Genomic DNA, 16,998 nt, shown 5'->3' on the forward strand with positions numbered 1-16,998 from the left:
TAAACAAGACACTCGGATACACATACTTAACTATGATGGTATATCTGTATATGGCTGTAACTATACAACCTATGATTCGATACACAATACAATTATTTATGTATAAATATATCATTATCATATTATAAAAAAAACACTTTCTCAAACGACAATGCAATACGACGTGCTGAGATTTATCCATATTTCTTCTTATTTCAGCTTATTACAGTTGAATTCCATTTTAATTTACAGCTGGTGGTCGACTTAAAATAAGCCTCGAATAGTCTGTAAATGTACCCCTTAACGTTCACATATAAAACCATTTATATTACGTCAAATTCCAAGATATATCAATAATAACGTTTTCAAAGTCGAATATATCGACTCAAGGTCATTCTGAATCTTCATATCATATCATAAAACAATTTCTCAACAACTGTTTAAATTTGATTCTCCCAATAAAGAATCAAAGCACTCAATTGAAAAAAATCATCGTGCAAAACTCTTTTAAGGCTGATATGAACGTATTCGATTTAAATTTTATAATATAATTAGGTCACACAATATTATTTAAAAGTACAATACGATTAAAAAAAGAGATATATTTCATTATTTCTATATACAAAACATCTTAACAGTTAACAGCTGTGTGAATATTCAAATAAAAATAATGTGTAATCACTGGAATAATACAATTTTGTCCCTTAAGTTAAACTTTTATTTTTATTTTTTATAATAATTTACTTTCATAAATTTATATATGTGAGTACATATAAATATTGTTGTATACATATTTTATATCAAATTCCAGTAATTTTTTTATTGAGGTACATAATTGTATATTTTGCGTAAGTAACAAACATTATTGTATAAAAAATACTTTTCAATGATATCAAAATAACCAGTAAATAATATAACAACGTATGAAAACAATACAATTACTTTATGTTTATAGTTTATATATAATAAAACTAACATTAGTGTTAAATAAATTTACAATTTCATAGAAAATAATATCTATTCTTACTTATAACTAAATAGTAAATATTAATAAATTATGCCACTAGAGTAAACACATACGATTAATTGTGTTGTTTAAATTCATTTTTTTGATTTTTTGATACGTGTAACCTGCATTTCGTTCAATGCCGTTCCAATAATTTATTTGTTTATACATATTATATTATTTTAATTTTTTTTTTTATATGTTTTTATTGTAAAAATTATGGGTCTGTGAAACAAAAATATAAAAATGAAACCTATAAATAATTGAAATAGTGATATTTTTCTGTAAATACAAATAATAACTTTACCTTCAAAAGTTGCTTTTTACCATCTAGTGATGACCATGTTCCTATATGCTGAAAAAAAGCTTCATTTTGTTTCACCCATATAGAATTTATTTGTTTTACACAATCGACCTACGAATAATAGTAAATAAATAGCTTAAATACAATTAATATTTACTCGTAAGAATTTTATTTTGAAAAATTCTTTAAAACAACTATTATCAATGCGGACCACATAAGATACAAAAATGTTTTACTGAGTTCAATATTTGATATGACATTTTGTATGACAATGTACATTTTTATAATCTACGTGCATACAAATTAATATACGTTTGAATTTGAATTATGGACTAAAAAATATATTGATCCATTTGAATATTTCTTGAGACACGGAAAATATTCATAGATTTACTTTTAATTCCTATTGGTTACTATAAAGTAGTTCATACATTATTTTCGTTTTAGTTCATGAAAATCGAACATCTTTGCTTATATATGTATAAAGTTGCCATTGATTACAGATGTTAAATTCAAAAACACTATTGACCAAAATATTGACTGTCAAAATTCCATATAAATAACTAAAGGTTTAATTTGAAAAGAAATATAAGATAAAAATATTTAATTTATTGTTAGTTAGTCAAATGATTATCAAAAGTAATGAATAATATATGTTTGTAATTTATCATTAAAAAATTACTCTACCGGTTTCGACAAATATTTCTGAAATGGTTAACATACATATTAAAAAAGATTAGAAAACAGCTTGAATCACATTTGAAAATATATTAAGTACTTTATCTAAATATCTAATCCATCACAGAAGATAGTTGAATAGCTCATATTAGTCTAATTAGTTCACAAAGTGAGATGCACAAATGCCAATTGAACGATTTAATGCCCTATGTATACTCAGACCTATGTATTATAATATACAACCGTAGTTTAGGCTTGCTCATTTTTTCTGGACAGGAAACCAGTTATTCTATACAGCTACTAATATAATGAATGCTATTAATAAAATTAACTCACGTGATTTTTTCCGAGATGACAAACTTTTGTATTCACAAATCCGTCCAGTAGCCAATCCCCTGGTTTGTCGTTATAAAACATCACCATGAATTGAATTAGCCACGGTAAATCGGAACATTTTATCATTTTACCTAATTAAAAATATACATTGTACCATTATAGTGACTAAGTATTTGGTTACTTCAATAAACTTTTACCGATAAAACCAAGTCCACCAAAGTCTAATATGAACCATTCTTTTCCGTCGGCTATGCTTTGCAAAGCCGTTTTTTTCATTAAAGCTTGGTATTGCGGCCTTGCGACTAAGTCGTCTTCGAGTTGAACATAAAACGATCCTTTTGGTTGACAGTACATCATTAAGAAAGCAAAATCCAAATTTTGTTTGCTCCTCCATCGGACCCGGTCTTCGGAATCACCGAGCGTGATGCGAAGCTTACTGAAATCTGGATAGTAACCCGGGGTCGGAGCAATTACTTCCACTAGGCCCGAGCCCACAGCATCCGGTATACTGAAGTCCAATAATATTCAACAATAATAAATGCTTTATATGTATCGTATGTAATAGTAATAATTACCGATTTTTGATTTCCACAGAAACATTTCGCGCATATTCCAAATCGACCTGACAAAAATATAACACGTCCAATACAAATATTAACATAATTATTTTATATTGAATAATCACAAGTATACGTTACTTCAGCAATCATCACTACTATTAACGAGTCATCCTGCTCAGTTTGATTCATGTTGTTTACGAGGCTAATCAATGTCTGTATCAAATAATTCTGTTTTTTACGACGAACAGTAGGAATTCCAAACACTATAGACACTAAAATAATAAAATAAATTTTAAACCTATATAATTTTAATTAGATTTCATTTCTATTTAGATCATTGATGATTTAGTGTGTACCCCATTTGTATTTTTTTCATTGTGTGTAATTAAATAAATAAATAACCTGCATTTCTGCCTCTGGAATGTAATACAAACGGCCTCAAAGAATCCTGGTGTGGTGACAAGTGTGGTAAGAAAGTAAAAAAATCGAAATGTGGCATTGGTGGACTGACCATGTCTACAGACTTATAAGTGACCATTAATGAGTCTTTGTCTTCAGGGACGGAAATGTTCAGAGCCAGACCAAAACATTTGGTTAGTTCTTGGATATCCTTGTCTTTTAGTTCATACAATCTAGTTATTTGTTCCATGAGTATTTCCATTTCTGTCTTCGTATTCGTTGTCGCCATACGGTGATCGTATGAATTTCCGTAATCTGTACCATTCAAGCGAGTGTCACAATTTAGGAGTTGAATAGAAATATAAATTCATAAATTATTGTCAACTAAAGCTAACTTTATAAATTGCAAATCTTATATTTAGTATAAAATGTGATTAAGATTCTATGGTAGAAACAATTAATAAACTAAGTGTGTGTGATATGAATGTTTTAAATCAGTCTAATATATAACAGTAAAAGTATTAAATAATAATATATCTACTAATATTTTATGATTTAACTTCCAATATCTTCAAGTATTTGTAATAATGAATAATATATTCACTGTCTTTTTTTTTTATTTATTATCATAATTCATAATTGTTTATTTTTGTTGGTATTTCAATCTCACCAACACATTATATTAGTTTATTTTATTTAAATGTACCGTTAGATGTCCAATTAAATCATTATTATTATTATTACCTATGTGCAGTTATTGTGCTATTATTTATTTACTTATAACTTTTGTATAAATATATAATAAAAACTGTCAAATATCTTACCCTACAAAATATGTCAGTTAAATTATTTATTTTCATAATTTGTTTGTTTATTGTGCAATGCATGATGTTTGCTTAGTTGATTATTGGTGTGCTCGCTAGTATTTATTAGTATACCGACGACTACAGCGATATGCAGTGATATATGTCACAGAAAATATTATTTGATTATGGTGATGCCATGGTGAGTATACTTAAATCACTTTTGGTTGGCGTAGCTACCACTTATCATTTATATATAGGTTGCCTTGCAGTATAATAATAAACAATGACTATGTACATTTAAATGTATAGTATTATATTATGTTCAATACACCACATACTATGTTAGGTAGTCATAATTTAGATAACTTTATGATGATATAATTGTAGGATTAAATAATTTACCTGAAATATACATAAACACGAACGTGTAGCATGATAATAACGTCAGAAAAATGAATAACCAAAAACAGAATCTTGACTGTTGAATTCTCCACCCCATCATAACACCTGTAACACATGTACAGTTTACATAGACCACCTAAGATCGCAAATCGTAAACACAACAATCCTATATATATATATTTATATACGTGAGGAATAATTATAAGCCCACAGTGCTGTACATTTTTTTTTATCCACCGACGCAAAAACATTTTGTCATTTTACTCAAAATTACAATTGTTTCAATTTTACTATAGATAAACAATAAATATGAAGAAGGGTATTTTTCGGTGCGAAGTTATTCAAAATTTTCAAATCAACTTGTACTTTAAAATGCATAGTATTAGTTATACAGGAAATAAAATATATAACTTTAAAATAATAGTAAGGTTTAAAAATCTAATAATTATAAATAATTACAAAATATATGATATATTTTTTTAAATTTCATTACAATAGTTACTAGTTGATATAAATAATATTAATCTAAACATAGGCTTGAGACTTTTTAACAAAAATGTAAAGTAATATTACAATACGTGTATTATTAAAGTCTATAAATACAAACAATAATCGCGACTAGATATTTAAATGCTTTTGTTCCTTTACCAGTTTCTATTACCAAGTACTACCACCAACGATTTTAAACTATGCCATAGATAAAAAAAAATCATCTCGCCACATCACTATACCATATTATATATCAGTATATCACTGCATACATATTAAATGTACACGAGGTAGTACAAGCATCGAGAATAATTTATCAATCATAAAATCACCCACCGATGATTATAATAGCAGCTTTTGCCGACAGTGAAACGAACGTGTATACGCCGTTTTATTCCGACGATTATCAAGTCTTGATTAAAACCTCTTAGATCTCAATACTCATCATTCATCAATGTGAGAAGAACCAAGAAAGTCGATATGGTGTATGATAAGTTTCACGTATACCGATCCTGTGGTCATTGACTACTGAGTATATCACTGTAATATATAATGGATGTATAAAATGTAAATTTAATGATAATACATGTACGTGAAAACAGTCGTCTACCAGCTTTTATTACTTCTAAGTACGATTTATATCACTATTAGTTATTTATTTTTATATACCCAATAAGGTAGGTTGAATTATATTTTATCGAAAATAAATTGCGTATTTTTTATCATAGTATTATTTAATTTAATATTTTTTACTTTACCAGATTTTATTAGCTATTAAAATTCAACACCGCCGTACCTACTGTATAGCGGTGTAAATAGGTTTATGGTATTGATAAATTTACATATTTTACGATATAACATATTGCAGTTTCAAGTTCTGACAAATGAAAGTTTTAACAATAAATAAATAAAACAATATATCCAATTTCATAAAAAATTCATCATGAAATGTCTATGTGTAAAACCGATATATTCATAGCTCCACTAAACATATAAGAATAATACAATCCTGTATTAACATATAATTTTGGCTACATTAGCGTACATAAAACTTTTAATTACTCACAGTTAAAAAATAATATGAAGAATAACTTATATAATAATATAACCACTGATAACATTTAAAGTAAAATATTAAAATAGTTTTTAAATAATACAAGTTAAAAGTTTGAACACGCCGTTACTTATTTTATTACTCACGTTCGTTAAAATTTAAGGATAATAAAATAAACAATATTTTTATTTATAATGTAGATAATTGTTTTTATATAATACGACTACCAATATATCACATTATTGTTTTCAATAAAATACAATTATATACAGTTAAACTATAGAGATTCAAAATAATGAATAAAAACTTTTAAATTAAATTAAATAAATTGCTATAATTTATAATGCTACGTTCCTGCAAATATTAAAAACATTAAATACATCCATGTTTATTAGTTGAACAACTGAACTAATAAAAATATATCACAACATTATAATATTTTTAAAATATGTTAATAAAAATAATTTAAAAGATTTCGTAACTTATAAAACCAAATGTTTAATGTTTTCCTTCTTTATTTCTCTTGTTTGCTCCGTTAGTTACTTTTTATTTAAAACAACACTTTATATTATTACTATCATCGGTGCATTGTTATAAACAATTTTTTTTACTATATATTTATATATACATATTGGTCTGCATTTACTTTTACAAGTATATGATTGAATTAATTTTGACCAAATAGCTAAAATAATATCAATGATAAAAATATGTGACACAAAAACAATTTCTATTACTGTAATTATTGTTGTCGACACTCGTCAGCTTCCAGTGAAACATACTACTTATTATTTTCCCATGAACACAATACATTATAATTTATTATGTATTTGTTTTTCCATTGATGAACTGAAGAGGTCTCCCACTCTGTGGGCCTGAATATAATATTATATTTTAAATATCTATATACTGTCCGTCTTTCTTGTTAAACGTTCGAATTCACCGATTTGTCAGAAAACTGTATGTACATAGTATTATTACTATAAATCATCAATGTATATTATACTTGTATATAATTTTATAATTTTCACAACACTATTTTACAAGGATATTTTAAAAATTCAAACAATTATATTCTGTTTAAAGACACTAATTTTACTGTGTGACGCATAACCATAGTAAATATTTTCTGAAAAGTATAATGCATATTTACAACACATTTTACAAGAAGATTACGCAGTCTTTGACCGTCAATTTATCATTCACGTAAAATATTTACTGAATATATTATATATTATCAAACATGTTACCTACTCAGGTTATAAATTATTTATTCAAGCGCTAGTTTAATAGGTAATTAGAAAGTCAAAAACCTCAAACCTTCGTGTACTTAGAATTTAAATTGTAATGCTTCTACTATATTTAGGTGAAAGCCAGGGCTCTTGATCATCAAAATATTATCTCTCTTAGGCATTAACACCACCCAAATATCTAAATAATTTATAAACAAATCAACATCATTAATTAAAATGTATACATTCAGTTAAAAATTATGACAAATATATTTGCTTGTGTCCTGTGACGTTGCATAAACAAATGTATTTATTAGTTTATATCAAGTATATATTTTTATTTATCCCATAATACAATTAATTAAAATAATATTATGATAGTTTATTTTAAGAGGTCATAATGCGCTGACATGATAGTTATTTTAAAAAACGAAAAGAATATATAATATCGGGACATCTTACAGAGGCAAAAGGATCAATAGGAAAAATTTGAAATTAATTTGATGATTTCTATAGGTACCTAAAATATTAAATGCTACAAGTATGTATTTTAAACGTTCAAAACAAATAAATGTAAATAGATTAAACTTTTTTGTTCTCAATAAAGACGAAAATCATCGATGGAAATTAATACCCACTAAATAATAAAAATCGATGGATACGGGTGTGTCTATATACGTTAACAATCCTGAAAGAAAAGACGGCCGACGTGTATAATAGGAAAATCCTTGGCACGCGGAAATATATACACAACAATTCACGCTTTTATTTAGGACCTTAAATAATATCGTATCGGCGTTACTGTGAGGAAAACGGTAAAACGGTAATAGGACGGACGTTAGCGACTATAGTGCTTTAGCTATGCTATGACCTAAAAAAAACTAAGCAAATGCTTTAATTTTAATATAAACAAGACACGCTGATAGTCGGTACACACACTTGACTACTACCTAAGCTTATTTATAATATGATTGTTCTATAATTTATATTTTACCTATGATGGTATATCTGTATGACTGTAACTATACAACCTATGATTCGAAATACAATATAATTAATTTATACATAAATATATCAAATAAATCATTATCGTATTATAAAATCACTTTCTCAGACGACACTGCAATACGACTGTAGGAAGTTATCCATATTTCTTCTGATTTCAGCTTATTACAAATGAATTCCATTTTAATTTACAGTTGTAGGTTGACTTAAAATAAGCCTTGAAAAATCTGTTCGTGCAGGTATTTCAAATAAATAAATTTTACGTATTTAAATAAAAATAATGTGTAATTACTAAAATAATAAAATATTGCGCTTTAATTTAAACCTTTATTTTTATTTTATTTCATTTATTTATATATGTTAGTACATATAAATATTGTTGTGTACATATTTTATTTAAAATTCCTGTAATTTTGTATAAAAATTTTATAAAAATAAAAAAAAAATGCAATAGGTACACAATTGTATATTTTGCATAAGTAACAAACATTTCTGAAAAAAAAAATACTTTTCAATTATATCAAAATAACCATTAATTATGTCAATATTTTTAATGATTAAGTAGATATGAAAACAATAAATTTACTTCATGCTTATACATAATAAATTAAACTAACAGCAGTGTTTATAAATTTAAACTTTCATAGAAAATAATATCTTTTCTTACATATTACTAAATAGTAAACAACTAAATTATTCCACTCGAGTAGAAACATACGATAAATTTTGTTATTTTAATTTCATCGTCGTTTTAAGATTCTTTTGATTTTCTGCTTCGTATAACCTGTATTTCGTTTAAGGTAATGCTTTTTTTGTTTTATTAAAATTATAGGCCTGTAAAACAAAAATATAAATATGTAACCTATTTATTGAAATGGTGATATTTTCCTGTAAACACAAATTATAACTTTACCTTATCAAGTTGCTTTTTACCATCTAAAGATGACCAGGTTCCCATATGCTGAAAAAAAGCTTCACTATTTCTCACCCATATAGCTGCTTTTTGTTGTATACAATCGTCCTATGAATAATAGTAAATAAATAGTTTAAACAAGATTAATATTTAATCGTTTGTTATTTTAGTTTTAAAAATTCTTTAAAACAATAATAATCAACACCGCATAAGGTAAAAAAATGTTTTACTGAATTCAATAATTGAAACATTAGTTACATTATATGACATTTTGTATGACAATGTACATTTTTATAATCTACGTGTATAAAAATAAATATACGTTTGAACGGAAATTATAGACTAAAAAAATATCGATCCAATTGAAATATTCCTTAAGACCCCGGGGAGTGTTCATAAACTGATTTTTTATTCATATAGGTCAATATAAAGTAATTTATACATTATTTTCGTTTTGGCTCATGAAAATCGAACATAATTTTTTATATATGTATAACGTGCCATTAATAAAAAAATATACATACATAACCTACCAACACGGAAAAATAATTGTTGTGGTAGGTAACCATTTAAACAATTCATATAACCCTAAATTTTAAGTTAGCATAGCGACAGCTATTCATTAAGTTGTTATTTATATTTAACTTTAGTTACTATAATACTTAAGTGTTGACAACTATGGGATTTTATTTGAATAGAAAAAGAAGATAAAAATATTTAATTTATTGTTAGTTATTCAAATAATTATAAAAAAGTAATGTCCATATTATGTTTGTAGTCGATTATTAAAAAACTACTTTTTATAAATATTAAAAAGTTTTAGAGTAGCTTAATTAACGTTTGAAAATATATTAAGTAGTTTATCCAAATATCCAATCCACCACAGGAGACGGCTGAATAGCTCATTTCAGTCTAAATAGTTCACAAAGTGAGATAAACAACTGCCAATTGAATAATGTAATGCCAATAATATAACAATAATATAAATAATAATAATAATATATATATTATATAATATTTTAACTATCAACTATGTATATTAAAATCGATATATTTCAAAATAGCATCATAATTTATTTATGTTTGCTTATTTTTCTGTACAGGAAACAAGCCGTGTTAAACAGCAAGTATATTATAAATATAAATTTATTATAATAAATACTATTAACAATCTACTAACTTGATCTTCTTCAAGATGACAAACTTTTGTATTCACAAATCCGTCCAGTAGCCAATCCCCTGGTTTGTCGTTATAAAACATCACCATGAATTGAATTAGCCACGGTAAATCGGAACATTTTATCATTTTACCTAATTAAAAATATACATTGTACCATTATAGTGACTAAGTATTTGGTTACTTTAATAAACTTTTACCGATAAAACCAAGTCCACCAAAGTCTAATATGAACCATTCTTTTCCGTCGGCTATGCTTTGCAAAGCCGTTTTTTTCATTAAAGCTTGGTATTGCGGCCTTGCGACTAAGTCGTCTTCGAGTTGAACATAAAACGATCCTTTTGGTTGACAGTACATCATTAAGAAAGCAAAATCCAAATTTTGTTTGCTCCTCCATCGGACCCGGTCTTCGGAATCACCGAGCGTGATGCGAAGCTTACTGAAATCTGGATAATAACCCGGGGTCGGAGCAATTACTTCCACTAGGCCCGAGCCCACAGCATCCGGTATACTGAAGTCCAATAATATTCAACAATAATAAATGCTTTATATGTATCGTATGTAATAGTAATAATTACCGATTTTTGATTTCCACAGAAACATTTCGCGCATATTCCAAATCGACCTGACAAAAATATAACACGTCCAATACAAATATTAACATAATTATTTTATATTGAATAATCACAAGTATACGTTACTTCAGCAATCATCACTACTATTAATGAGTCATCCTGCTCAGTTTGATTCATGTTGTTTACGAGGCTAATCAATGTCTGTATCAAATAATTCTGTTTTTACGACGAACAGTAGGAATTCCAAACACTATAGACACTAAAATAATAAAATAAATTTTAAACCTATATAATTTTAATTAGATTTCATTTCTATTTAGATCATCGATGATTTAGTGTGTACCCCATTTGTATTTTTTTCATTGTGTGTAATTAAATAAATAAATAACCTGCATTTCTGCCTCTGGAATGTAATACAATCGGCCTCAAAGAATCCTGGTGTGGTGACAAGTGTGGTAAGAAAGTAAAAAAATCGAAATGTGGCATTGGTGGACTGACCATGTCTACAGACTTATAAGTGACCATTAATGAGTCTTTGTCTTCAGGGACGGAAATGTTCAGAGCCAGACCAAAACATTTGGTTAGTTCTTGGATATCCTTGTCTTTTAGTTCATACAATCTAGTTATTTGTTCCATGAGTATTTCCATTTCTGTCTTCGTATTCGTTGTCACCATACGGTGATCGTATGAATTTCCGTAATCTGTACCATTCAAGCGAGTGTCACAATTTAGGAGTTGAATAGAAATATAAATTCATAAATTATTGTCAACTAAAGCTAACTTTATAAATTGTAAATCTTATATTTAGTATAAAATGTGATTAAGATTCTATGGTACAAACAATTAATAAACTAAGTGTATGTGATATGAATGTTTTAAATCAGTCTAATATATAACAGTAAAAGTATTAAATAATAATATATCTACTAATATTTTATGATTTCACATCCAATATCTTCAAGTATTTGTAATAATGAATAATATATTCACTGTCTTTTTTTTTTATTTATTATCATAATTCATAATTGTTTATTTTTGTTGGTATTTCAATCTCACTTATTAGAGATTATTCTCGGTAGTTATTTGGGACATTATACACATTATATTAATTGTTATTTTATTTAAATGAATTGTTAGATGTCCAATTAAATCATTATTATTATTAATACCTGTGTGCAGTTATTATGCTATTACTTATTTAATTATTACTTCTGTATATATTATATATAATAAAAACTGTCAAATATCGTTCCCTACAAAATATGTCAGGTTAATTATATATTTTCATAATTTGTTTGTTTATTGTGCAATTCATGATGTGTGCTTAATTGATTATTGGTGTGCTCGCTAGTATTTTCTAGTATACCGATGAGTGCAACAATATGCAGTGATATATATCACGGAAAATATTATTGGAGTATGGTGATGCCATGGTGAGTATACTTAAATCACTTTTGGTTGGCGTAACTACCACTTATTAAAATCGATTGCCCTGAAGTTTAATAATAGACTATGACATTGTACATTTCAAGTTACAGTATTATATGTTTAATACACCCCACCACATGGCACATACTATGGTAGGTAGTCATAATATAGATAATTTTATGATAATATAATATATCCTTATATTATAAGGATTGAATAATTTACTTGAAATGTAGATAAACATGACTATGAAGCATGATAATAACGTTACAAAGATGAATAACCAAAAACAGAATCTTGGCCGTTGAAACTTATTCCACCCCATTAGAACACCTGCAACACAAGTACAGTATACATAGATCACCTAACATTGCGAATCGTTAACACAACAATCCTATATATATATTTCCACGTGGAGAATAATTATATGCCCGCAGTGATGTATATTTTTCTTATACACATATGCATAAAAAATTTTGTTATCTTGCTCAAAATTACAATTTTTACAATTTTACTATAGTTTAATAATAATGAATATGAAGAAATTTGCAACGCCACTTTAATATATTATATATCAGTATATCATTGCATACATATTTAATTTACACGAGGTAGTACAAGCATCGAGAATAATTTATCAATCATAAAATCACCCACTGATGGTTATAATAGCAGCTTTTGCGGACAGTGAAACGAACGTGTATACGCTGTTTTATTCCGACGATTATCAAGTCTTGATTAAAATCTCTTAGATCCCAATACTCATCAATGTGAGAAGAACTAAGAAAGTCGATATGGTGTATGGTAAGTTTCACGTATACCGATCCTGTGGTCATTGACTATTGAGTATATCACTGTAATCTATAATGGATGTATAAAATGTAAATTTATTGATATTAAATTGTATACGTACAGTTGTTAATATTATTTATGTACCTATAAAAAACGATTTTGAGCTGAAACAGTTGTCTACCAGCCTTTATTCCTAAGGAAGATTTATATTACAATATTTATTTTATATCTCTTACAACACTATTTTACAAGATTGTCCTGCTCAAAGACACTAATTTTAATGTGTTAGCCACCCCAAAAGTAATACCTTGTGTAAATTTTAAACTTTTTCAATTCAAGCCTTTTGATAAAAACTAAAATAATTATTTCAATTAATAAAATAACATAAAAAGTTAATATAACATTTTTTTTATTGGCTTTCTATTGTTTTTTAAGCTTATTAGTATTAATATTATTATATAAACTATATACGTACATGTTTCACAATTAATATTATAAATTAATTTTATATTATTTAAAAAATATTAAATTTATATTTTACGCGGTAAAATTAATATTTTTGAACAGAACATTCCATCTTAAACTTTTGAAATCTCCCTGCGTATAGATGCCGTGCGCATACCCATATACACATAAATCATAATATATCCACTACTTAAATCATTATGGTACATAGATGATCCCGATATACTTATACACGTACACGTCGTACACCTATCGTTAATTATTATTGGCACGTCGTTGTCACTAGCGCTAAATTATAATAACTTATACAATCAGCTGCTTCGGGGAATCGCTCCGTTCTCTTATTTGAACTCAGTATTCCGTGACGGTGTAAGCAAAAGCTTACGTGCGTTCGTGTCCCGATCTCTAAATCTCAACTCTCCAACGACCCACGCGTGCGTCACGCTACGCATACATCGGTAATACTTGAAACATATTATAATATACACCTTCTCTTGCAAACTCATGTTTCGGTACCAAAGTTCGGAAGACCGATGAACGTTGACGATGCGAACCAGACCGAAACTACTACAGAGTTACATAATACTATAATAGGTAGTATAATAGTTTACCTTTTTGTGAGCTGCCACATCCACGCATCATGACATTTGTGCGAAACTCACGGTACATATGATATCATCATATACGTACGCGTAAATATGTAAACATATATTAATAACTACCAGTGTAGTATCACATGTTTATAATTAAACACAATATAGCAAATATAACCCTTTAATAGGTGAAAAAAATTAAAATTATATAATTATCATACCTATATTACTATGTAAATATATTTTCTTACCTTATAATATAAGCTAAGTCATAGGTACCCTTATAACAATAATATAATACAGTTAACTTACATCGTATTTTTAAAAATGCAAAAGTGTTTTTAATTTTTCCGTGTCCATGACCTAATATTAACAAATTTATAAATACATATTATAATAAATTAAAACAGAATCAACATATTAATAATAATAGTTACAGTAAAATACACAGGTACTACGAAAAACAATAAAATATATTAAATTGCCAAAGGAAAATAATATCAAGCTTTTGATATTATTGATCATACTGATAAATACTTAATTATCGAATTACCTACATTAAATTCAGTGTATTAACAAAAAATATTGTTCTATAAAACAGCTGCTGTATTAATAGTAAAAAATAATTTAATGAAAGCACCTAACCACACAGCAAACATATGGTATAAAATCAACAATATGGAGCCAGCAGAAGAGAACATTCGTCCAGCTTGCGCAGATGAACACAAACCTGTGGTGTTATGACGTTATAATGAATAAATATCTTTTTTTTACAATAGAATAACTATCTTAGCATATATAAAGATCTGTTCTCGTTATTGAAAAAAGTAATGACTTCTAAATCGACAATGGAATCTTGTAGCTTATTCTCGGATACATTAATGCTATATTTCATATTAGCGATATTTTGGTCACGCGATATTTCACTGGCGATATTTTGTCGGTGATTCAAAAAAGTATCTAGTTAGTAGATACAAAATACTTTAAATACTAAATACATTTAATTAATTTCAAAAGATATAAAACACAAATGTATCTAAGATACGTATCTTAGATACTGCTCACCCCTGATAAATATAATATATGTACAATTATTTAGTATTTGTAACAAAATGCTTATATAGCTGTCCCATATTGTGCAAAATACTTGCCTAATATAAAATTATCATTAACAGAACTAACTATAAATTTGATTAAATCAACTAAGTATATTTATTTTTTAGGTGGCATAAGCGACTTGTTACATAAACATAGTTAGGTAATTATAATGATATAGGAAATGATTATGTAAAAACCGTATAAAAATTAATAACAACATTTTGGTTTTGGTTTTTTAATAAAACACAATACTAAACAAATACAATACAATACAGGTACGAAAAAAAAATATTAAACGGTTTACAAATTTTTGTTCTTTTAAAATTAATTAATTTTGGGGAGATTTAAAAGTGTTAAAACGATCTATATAAAAGAAACCGTCGTTAATCGTTATAATGTATAAATATTGCTACGAAATATTTATTTGTTTTTTATTGATATAGTAGGTAGTAATAATAAGGATACCAAATATTACGATTTATATATGTTTCAAACAAATATTCATTAGTTTAGTTTTAATGCCTATGGATTTAAGTTTTGTTTGTATCCATTTAACATTTTAACAACTATAATATAATATGTCATACACGTACACGAAAAAGGCACTCCTTTAACAATTGATAATAAAATTGTCTATGGTAGCTATTTAAGATGCACAAGCATGATATCATATTCGTTCTCGCCGATATTATATAGAACAAAATATAAATCGTCGTAAGAAAAACAAATAATAATAACATATTACAAATATTACAGCATTTAACAACAATAACTAATAATAATATTATTATTTATTCGAACATAAATACGATTCTTGGTGCTCTATTTGAGCAATAGACTTGATTAAAAACATAAGCCCAAATATTCCATTTGATTAAAATATTTTTTTTTCGAAACAATAATATTAAAGTAAATACTCATCAGTACGAAGGTAAACGTGATTTATATCACATATCTACCACCGAACGTGTCTGTTGTGAATTCAATATAATATATAATATAAAACGATTTAAAAGTGTTTGGCAAATGTTATGGAGATGTTTTGCCTTTCTCTGTTGTTTCGATATAAACATGATATTTTGTAAAATGGCGTTAATATAAATCAAATTAATATATCAACTTCAATGTTTAACAATTAAAATTATATGGTAATCATGTAAATACAACAATTGTCAAGTATTAAAACATAATATACTAAATTATGCCGTAATTACGTTGTTTAAAAATTGGCATTTTGTAAATGAATAAACAATAATTCGGTGTTTTAGTGGTATTGGTAATTAAAACACAATAATATTGTACTCGCAATGCATAATAATGGATAACTCTTCAACAAATAATTATAATAATGTATTAATGACGCTCGTGCTTTAGTTGTACGTTTATTTTTGAAATTAATTTTAAAAGCGTAACAATAACAGGCAAGTAACATAATATTTTTAAAATTAAATTAAAAAGTACGGGTATAGGTAGAACACATAAGTACTGTAGAAAACGTAAAACGACAGTCTTTGTACATAATAATATATTAATATTAATATATTAAAATAGATTTAAAATATTCGGGACGTTTAGACGTCTTTTTATCCCGTCCATAGTCATTCTAATAATTGCCAGACTCGTGAATTAAAATTAAATCAAAACAAATTTTAAGAAAAAAAAAATTGCAGGAAAATATCCCAAATTATTACTCTTGACCAAATAGTT

The 16,998-nt window shown here is 26.6% G+C and overlaps 2 protein-coding genes across 7 annotated transcripts; both read right to left on the minus strand.

Moving 5' to 3' along the window:
- Positions 1–715: 715 nt before the first annotated feature.
- On the minus strand, positions 716–6,289 carry LOC132930811 (alpha-1,3-mannosyl-glycoprotein 4-beta-N-acetylglucosaminyltransferase B-like). 6 transcript variants are annotated; one of them, XM_060996878.1, is made up of 10 exons: positions 6,026–6,153; positions 5,292–5,499; positions 4,471–4,575; positions 3,266–3,577; positions 3,002–3,135; positions 2,879–2,925; positions 2,501–2,811; positions 2,304–2,434; positions 1,293–1,400; positions 716–1,210 (listed from the first exon to the last, which is right to left on the minus strand). In XM_060996878.1, exons 3-10 carry the CDS (start codon positions 4,568–4,570, stop codon positions 1,181–1,183), a joined length of 1,173 nt encoding a protein of 390 aa, XP_060852861.1. In that variant the 5' UTR covers positions 4,571–4,575; positions 5,292–5,499; positions 6,026–6,153; the 3' UTR covers positions 716–1,180. The 6 variants fall into 6 exon arrangements, with proteins under 6 accessions (XP_060852861.1, XP_060852862.1, XP_060852857.1 ...); XM_060996876.1 differs by lacking the exon at positions 6,026–6,153 and adding an exon at positions 6,160–6,289 and having other exon boundaries at positions 717–1,210; positions 5,296–5,499; XM_060996875.1 differs by having other exon boundaries at positions 717–1,210; positions 5,296–5,499.
- A 2,411-nt stretch (positions 6,290–8,700) lies between these two features.
- LOC132930810 (alpha-1,3-mannosyl-glycoprotein 4-beta-N-acetylglucosaminyltransferase B-like) lies at positions 8,701–16,980 on the minus strand. The gene is given in 11 exon segments (XM_060996873.1): positions 8,701–9,084; positions 9,164–9,271; positions 10,344–10,474; positions 10,541–10,851; positions 10,919–10,965; positions 11,042–11,139; positions 11,142–11,174; positions 11,305–11,616; positions 12,569–12,676; positions 14,506–14,556; positions 14,631–16,980. Coding segments are annotated over 11 exon segments (1,326 nt in total). The 5' UTR covers positions 14,719–16,980; the 3' UTR covers positions 8,701–9,045.
- Between the last annotated feature and the right edge of the window lie 18 nt (positions 16,981–16,998).

This window comes from Rhopalosiphum padi, chromosome 4, assembly GCF_020882245.1.
Source record: "Rhopalosiphum padi isolate XX-2018 chromosome 4, ASM2088224v1, whole genome shotgun sequence".
In the NCBI taxonomy this organism is placed as follows: domain Eukaryota; kingdom Metazoa; phylum Arthropoda; class Insecta; order Hemiptera; family Aphididae; genus Rhopalosiphum; species Rhopalosiphum padi.

What these genes read in the sequence shown, in the direction of transcription:
- LOC132930811 (XM_060996874.1), bottom strand. Translation starts at nt 6,080, where the DNA reads ATGTTATCAGTGGTTATATTATTATATAAGTTATTCTTCATATTATTT. An exon ending in TTCCAGAGGCAGAAATGCAG is followed by an intron (nt 3,136 to 3,265) that starts GTTATTTATTTA and finishes TTATTATTTTAG; the next exon opens with TGTCTATAGTGTTTGGAATT. An exon ending in GTCATCTCGGAAAAAATCAC is followed by an intron (nt 1,401 to 2,303) that starts GTGAGTTAATTT and finishes TATTATTCGTAG; the next exon opens with GTCGATTGTGTAAAACAAAT.